Source organism: Equus quagga, chromosome 18 (genome assembly GCF_021613505.1).
Source record: "Equus quagga isolate Etosha38 chromosome 18, UCLA_HA_Equagga_1.0, whole genome shotgun sequence".
In the NCBI taxonomy this organism is placed as follows: domain Eukaryota; kingdom Metazoa; phylum Chordata; class Mammalia; order Perissodactyla; family Equidae; genus Equus; species Equus quagga.
The window spans coordinates 20,212,535-20,220,263 of NC_060284.1; the positions used below are offsets into that span (position 1 = coordinate 20,212,535).

Below are 7,729 nucleotides of genomic sequence, written 5' to 3' on the forward strand. Positions count from 1 at the left end.
ACTTCCATGGTCTTAAGTTTTATTGACCTGTAGTTTTTGTTTTTCTGGAGCTGAGATTATGTGAATTCATAAAATGAGTTTGGAAATTTTCCATTTTTTTTATTCTTTGGGAAATTTAAGAAACAGGAATTCTCTTGCACAGTAGTCCTCCCTTATCCATGGTTTTCCTTTCCACAGTTTCAGTTACCCGCAGTCAACTGTGGTCTGAAGACATTAAATGGAAAATTCTAGAAATAAACAATTCATAAGTTCTAAATTGTGTGCCACTCTGAATAACGTAATGAAATCTCTAGCCATCTAGACCCACCCATCATCCCATTGTCCAGAGAATCCATGCTCTGTACACCCCCCACCCGTTAGTCACTTAGCAGCTGCCTCAGTTATCAGATCGACTGTCGAGGTATTGCAGTGCTTGTGTTCAAGTAACCCTCATTTTACTTAATAATGGCCCCAAAGCTCAAGAGCAGTGATGCTGGCAATTCGGATGTATCACAGAAAAGCCATAAAGTGCTTCCTTTAAGTGAAAAAGTGAAAGTTCTCAACTTAATAAGGAAAGAAAAAAATCATACCCTGTGGCTGCTAAGATATGTTTTATTATTAAATATTGTTGTTAATCTCTTACTGTGCCTAATTTATAAGATAAACTTTATCATAGGTATATATGTATGTATAGGAAAAACATTGTATACATAGGGTTCAGCACCATCTGCAGTTTCGGGCATCCACTGGGGTCTTGGTATCTCCTGCAGATAAGGGGAAACTAATATATTTATTCCTTGGAAATTTTAACAAACTAATTTTTCTTTGGATATTGGTCTTTTCAAGTTTTTTGCCTCTTCTTAAGTCAATTTTAGAAATTTATATTTTTGTATAAATTCATCTGTATCCCGTATCTTTATTGATATTTATTGTTAATTAATGCTATATTGAGATGTATTTGAGTTAGTTGAAGTTTGTCCATTTTATTAGTATTTTAAAGATTTATGATGTATTTGAATCTTTTCATATTTATATTTAGAAATAAACATTTCTGCTATTTCTTAGCATTTACTAATCTATCCATATCGTGTATTGTATTTTTAACAATTATTCTTAAAATGGGATAGAACTGAACTGCTACTGCTAGTCTAGAGTTCATGTGCTTTCCAAAGGACCTGACTTGTCCGAGGTAGTAAACAGCTTCTCTGCCAAGAAGTAGCATACTATAATTACTGGTTGTAATATTGGACAAATTGATCGACAGCAAATCTTGATTGTCAACACAAATGGACTTGGGGATTCCTGGATAATTTACAAATAGAAATAATTCAGTACTTTAGCCATTTGTTTTAATATCATCTCAATTATAACTGTGCACAACAGTACAAAAATGATAGTAAATTTGAACAGTTTTCATAGTCTTTTGTATTCTCTGACCAAGTGCTCATGAACAATGAACTCGTCAAAGGCATCTGGCAGAAAGACAAGAAACAGAAGAATGTGGCCTGGATAGGTCACACTGTGCAGTCATTCTCTAGAGATGATTGTTCCCAGAGGGGTGATCCTAAATTGCTGCCTGGCTACACATGAGGCGACTGTCTGCTTAGCTCATCCTTTTGCATGGTGCAAAAAGCAGCAGTCCCCAAAGTAGGGCATGCCAGGCAACCAGCTGGCAAACCAAAAAATGCTATGAGACTTTCCATGCCTACTTATTTTTTACCTTATTCTTTTTAAATTTCTTATTTGTGTGCATATCTTAGTATAGTCACATGTGTAATTTATAAGTGATTAACTATATATATATTGGTCATATACACTCAAAAATGTTTTACTAAAAGGCATATAAATCAAAAAACGTTGGAGACCGCTGGTGTAGATATTAGAAAGAGCTGTGGACTGGAAGCAGAGAATCATGAATTTGAAACCTGCTTTAGCTACTTATTAGTCATGTGAATTTGGTCAACTTTCTGTGTTATAATCTATAAAATGGACATAGGGATACCTGCCCTGCCTCTCACAGTGCTGTATTGAGGAAGAAATGAAACACCATGTGTGTAGTTGTTTCTAAGTATTAAAAAGGCTGTATAAATTGTGGTATTATTCTTTTGGAAAGAGAAAAAGGTTTTAAAATCTTTTTCTCAGACATATTCAGTACACCATATAATCTTTATAAAGACAATATTTTAAATAATGGAAAGATTTTTTTTTAGGATCCAAGGAGAAAACTGTTCAGAATTTAACGGTTGTATAATTCTAAAAGAGATATGTTTCTTTCCAACTTCCCAGAAAGTTTCAATAACCAGATATTTTAAACAAAATAAACTTGGGAATTAAAAAAAAGGAGATTAAAAGTAAGTCTAAGAATTATTTATAACCTAAGGAGAAATGAATTAAGGAAAAAGGGGTAGAAAACAAAGGCTTTAGAAATAAGGAAGTGATAAAGGAAAAACTGGAGTTCTGTAACCTTAAGTGCCAGCCTTTTGACGCCAACAGTTAATTATCCTAGAAATCTCTTATGTATTGTGTTGGCTTGACCATTCCTTGAATGAAAATGTTGAGATTAATAGCAAACCTACTGTTTGCTTCTTCTAATGCTGTTATCATTTAGGGACTTAGGCATTTAAAGATGCCACTGTGTAGTAACAGTGGGAATTTATTTCCGTTAGTGTTTGGAAACTCTCAAGCATCTCTTTTTTCTGTTTCTTATTTCGATATGTGTGTTTTTTTCCACACCACCAAGCACTTAATTCTGATACCGTAGCATCAGATCCCATAGGTTAAGGGCTGGGTTCTACAAGACTGCTCCCCCACCACCACTTCAGACACCAGTCGCAAGTCCAATCTGTCACCTGTACTTCTGACTAACTGGCTAGCCATTGGAGTTCCCACAGACTTCTCCTGGGGTTTGATTAATTTGCTAGAGTGGCTCACAGAACTGAGAAACTTTACTTACCAGATTGCTGGTTTATTGTAAAAGGCTGTAACTGAGGAACAGCCAGATGGAAGAGATTTGTAGGGCAAGGTATGGGGAAGGGGCTCAGAGCTTCCTGCTCTTTCCAACAGACCCCTCTCCCCAAATCCCAACATGTTCACCAACCCGGAAGCTCTCCAAACCCAATCTTTTTGGGGGTTTATGGAGGCTTCATTATGTAGGCATGATTGTTTAAATCACTGGCTATTGGTGATTGAACTCAATTTCCAACCCCTCTCCTCTCCCTGGGGATTAAGGGGTGGGACTGATGGCTCCAACCTCTAATCACATGTTTGGTTCCCCTGGCAACCAACCTTCCCCAACTTAGGTTACCTGGGGTCGCTCCAAAAGTCACCTTGTTAACATAACAAAATACACCTTTACCACTCTCAACACTTAAGAAATCCAAGGGTTTTAGGAGCTCTGTGCCTGCAACTGGGATGAAAACCAAATATATATTTCCTATTATATATCGCAATAGCACTCTTATTTTTCTCTCTATCTCAATTATAGGTTGAAGCTCCATTCATACCAAAGTTCAGAGGCTCTGGAGATACCAGCAACTTTGATGACTATGAAGAAGAAGATATCCGTGTCTCTATAACAGAAAAATGTGCAAAAGAATTTTGTGAATTTTGAAGATGAGCAACAAGATGACATGAGGGCTCACACTCAGTCTTTGCAGTCTGTTGAGAGGGAAGGTGGGGCTGAGAGCGTCTTTGTTGAAGCAATTACCTAGTTCCTTCATCCCCGCGACTGAGTGAGGTCTTTGTTGCCATCGTCCGTGTGTGCACTCCGCATCCACCTGTGTCACAAGGCACCACTAAGCAAGCACTGTCTGTGCCGTAACACAGAGCTAGACACTTTCCTCCTTCTCTTTGGTTTGTCTTTCTCCTCTCCTCCCACACCCATTTCTTCCTTTTTCATTTTCGTTAGTTTTTCTCCAAACAGTGCTCCATTTTATTTTGTTGGTGTTTCAGATGGCAGTGTTATGGCCATGTGATATTTGAAGGGAGGGATAAGTGTTGCTTTTAGTAGTTCTTGACAATATTTTTGTTGATCAATGGCTTGAGGATATACTTTCTAAAAATTATTTTTACTTTGAGTAGCTCAGACTCAGTTTTGCCAAAACTCTTGACAGTTTTTGAAGATAGAATGTCTTATCACCAAGGAAATGTATACAGACTAAAACAATAAGCGTCTTAGAACTCACTGTTCTGGCAATAAATCTGGATAGAGTAGCTAGACCCAGCAGTTTGGATTCCTGTAGATGAGAGGGTCTCTCCCCCTTCACTTCCTTTTAGGTCGTCCTCCCCTCAAGTAGTTAAGTGACCAGCCTGTGGAGTGTGACAGACGTCTCATTCACAGGGAAAACTAATGAGATGGGTCATCGTGACCCCAGTTCTTTCACTTGGTACCAGCATTTCTGTAGGTATTTGAGAAGAGTTCTAAGATTTCTAAACCTTGACTCTTCTGTAAGGGTTTTAGCCAGTATTTTAATAGAACATGACTAATAAAAGTGACAAGTTTTTAAGTTTCTCAAATAGTCCTCATTGTAAACTTTTTAAAGGAAAAGAAATGAACTAAAAAGAACAGTAATATGGACAAATGCTTTGCTAAATCAAGCAAGTGGCTTGATTCTTGTAAACAGTATAGATGCACACTTATTTAAATGAGGTTTTTTGTTTGTTTTGCTTTGCTTTGTTTTGTCACAGTTAAGAACAAAAGAAGTTGTTGCCAGGTTATTCTTCTGTGTAGCATATTGTCAGCCTAAGGTAGAGGCCTGTGGTGACTTCAGCTCTCATCCTGTGCCTCCTTGGTGAGGAAAGGGACAAAGTGGATAAAACTGCCACAACTGCATTTTAATTTTGAGGTGTGATATTTTTAGACATGTCATAATTTCTAAACTTTCTTTAGGTAAACAGAATGTATGATCATGCAGATACAATTTTAGTATTTGAGTTTAGTTTTTTTATACTTTTTTGCCAACTGACTTAACAACATTGCGGTCATGTGGAAATTTCGAGCACTTTTGCACATTAGTTCAGTGTTTGTTGAGAAGCCATGGCTTAACTCAGTTTTTTAAATATTTTTTTCCCTTTCTTTTAAATTTTTCCATCTGGTTTTATCTCTGTGTGTCAGTGACCTATCTTAAAACAACACACCAAAATAGTTAAAAATAAACTATGTTCATTTTTTTAATGATCAATTTACATTCGTGTAAAATGAGTTGTTTTTAATCAAACTGATCTTAGTGGACATAAGCATTCTGTTTGCTTCATTATTGGTGCGGGTGGGTCACTGACTACTTCTTTTCGTCTGTACCACACCTTCGTGAAAGCTTTGAGACATTGGAAAAGCTTGTTGAGATGTTCTCTGCAGCAATCTGTACGTCTTTTAGTTGTCAAGTGTTTCTGCATGGTTATGTCACTTAAAAGCTGATACTGATTTCAGTTGGTCCACCTGTATTTAAAATGTGCAAGAAAAATATGAAATACTTTGCTGTAGCAAGTTTTATGTAACAAAAATATATCATCATGTTAATAAATTTAAAACATCGTTTGTATAAAATATTTTAATTAGTTTTTTTGTATTTCATTTAGACCCAAGAATATGCTGATCATTGTATTCTATATGTATGCTATAAATTCTATGGTAGCTTGTTGTATATTATTGTAAAATTATTTTAATAAATCAAGGGGATGACAATTTGATTATTAAATTTTAGTTTTCAGTAACTAAAAAGATTTCTATGAACTCTAAAAATATTTTTTTTAATGGAACTACTACTGCCCAGTACGACTTGCTGTAGAATCCACCTAGGTAAGTAACTCTTAGGCATACATTGGTTTTGAGGGCTACTTAGCCATTCCATTTTACCCTGAATTTAAAAGACATGAGCAAGATTTCAAATATATCAAGGGAGTCTATTTCTGACCAATCAAGTACACTGAATTTGAATATCTTAAAAGTATGTAAAACTCCCAGTTTTAGCCACAATTTAGCCAAGAACAAGATAAAAACTTGAATTAGAAATAAGTGAAATGAATCAGTATTTAATCTCAGATTGCATTATTTGAAAGAGAAGAAATTGAGTTTTAACTCAGTTAATAATGAGATGGCATCGTGGAGGTAGGAGCCCTAGCCTGACAGTCAAGACATCTGGGTCTCAGGCCTGGTCTGCCACTGTCAGCGTGACCTTGGCCTCAGTTCTCCTAGTCTCTAAGGTCCCTTCTAACTTTCATGTCAGACAAGGTTCTTTTCATTTGACATTTTGAAGGGATAATGAGCTTTAAGTCTTGGTAAGGTGATATTTTAGGCAATCTTTCTTCTCCTTATCGCTTACAGTGTTCTTAGAATTCTTTGAATATCATGAGAACCTCGTGTCTGTTCTGATTCCCTCCTCCTTCCCTGATGCTAAATTTCCAATTGATATCAAACTGTCAACCTACCAAAAGAGATATTGTGGCTTGTGGGTATTGCTGTCTTGTTTTTGATATGTTCTTGTATTGACTGCCCATTGGCCTGAAAATACTCATTGTTAAGCCTAAAAAAAAAATCACTTTTCTTTCCCACTGACTGTTTTTTCTGCTTGTTGTAAGAATCAAACGAGATATTGTATGTGAAAGCACCTTGTAAACTGTAACCTATCAATGTAAACTGTTAAGGTGTGTTGTTATTTCATTAATTACTTCTTTGTTCAGAATGAAATTTCCTATGCACTACTGTAGCTAGGAAATGCTGAAAACAACTGTGTTTTTTAATTAATCAATAACTGCAAAATTAAAGTATCTTCAAAGGATAGAACTATTGAGTCTTGAATTCTATTTGGTGCCCTTCTCTGCTGATTTATTTTCCGCGGATACTGCTGATGCTCACAGAGCCCTGATTTCTATGTGTTTGGGTTGGTCTTGTGGTGGTGAGAACAAAGCCATAGGCAGAGAAATGTCCACCAGTCCACTCCCACTGGGTGTTTACTGAGAAACTGCTGGATTTGTTCCGTAGTTTCTAAAAAGTGTTTCTTCTTCCTCACACTATTAGTCCAAATTACTCTTAACATAATGTTGAAAATACTCATATTTAAAGGATTGATGTTGCAAGAACTCTCATCCTTATATTGTAACAATGAACTATGAATTTATGCTTTTTTCTTCAGAAGTGTTTTTCAGGTTCACATTACCTCTTCTGGTTTTAGCCAGGTTGATTAGTTGTCCTTGACCTCAGGAAATAAGTTTTTAGGTAATTATTATAATAGCTTACCTTTTTTAAAAAAAAAAAACAAGCCTCTGAAGACACTTAAAACTCAACTCAAATGCTTTTTTTTTTGCTTAAGGAAGATCCGCCCTGAGCTAACATCTGTGCCATCTTCCTCTATTTTGTATGTGAGCTGCCACCACAGTATGGCCACTGACGAGTGGTGTAGGTCGGTACCTGGGAACCAAACCCAGGCCACTGAAGTGGAGTGCGCCAAACTTAACCACTAGGCCACAGGGCCAGCCCGGCTTACCACTTTTTTTATTACTATGATTGTTACTGCAAACATTTATAAATATTGATGCATTTTAAAATATGGTATTAACTATTTTTATACCAGTGCTTGCTTCATTTTATCATTGTCAGGGCTTAATATAAATTCCCGTTTTCTCATTCCCTTATATAACCAATTATAAAAATCTGGGCATATCTTTACTCCAGAACTATCATCATTTGAAATCCATTTAAATTTTCCCTTAGGCACAAATATTGGATGTGAAGTTAAGTACTTTCATTTTAGCTTTC

The 7,729-nt window shown here is 36.2% G+C and overlaps 1 protein-coding gene across 2 annotated transcripts in view; it reads left to right on the forward strand.

Annotated features, from left to right (window-relative positions):
- Positions 1–6,754, forward strand: part of PRKACB (protein kinase cAMP-activated catalytic subunit beta) — a 131,635-nt gene extending 124,881 nt beyond the window's left edge. For both annotated transcript variants that reach the window (XM_046645719.1, XM_046645718.1), the window contains exon 10: positions 3,464–6,754. In XM_046645719.1, the coding sequence (XP_046501675.1) occupies positions 3,464–3,589 (126 nt within the window). In that variant the 3' untranslated portion in view covers positions 3,590–6,754. The remainder of the gene's footprint in view (positions 1–3,463) is intronic.
- Positions 6,755–7,729: the final 975 nt, after the last annotated feature.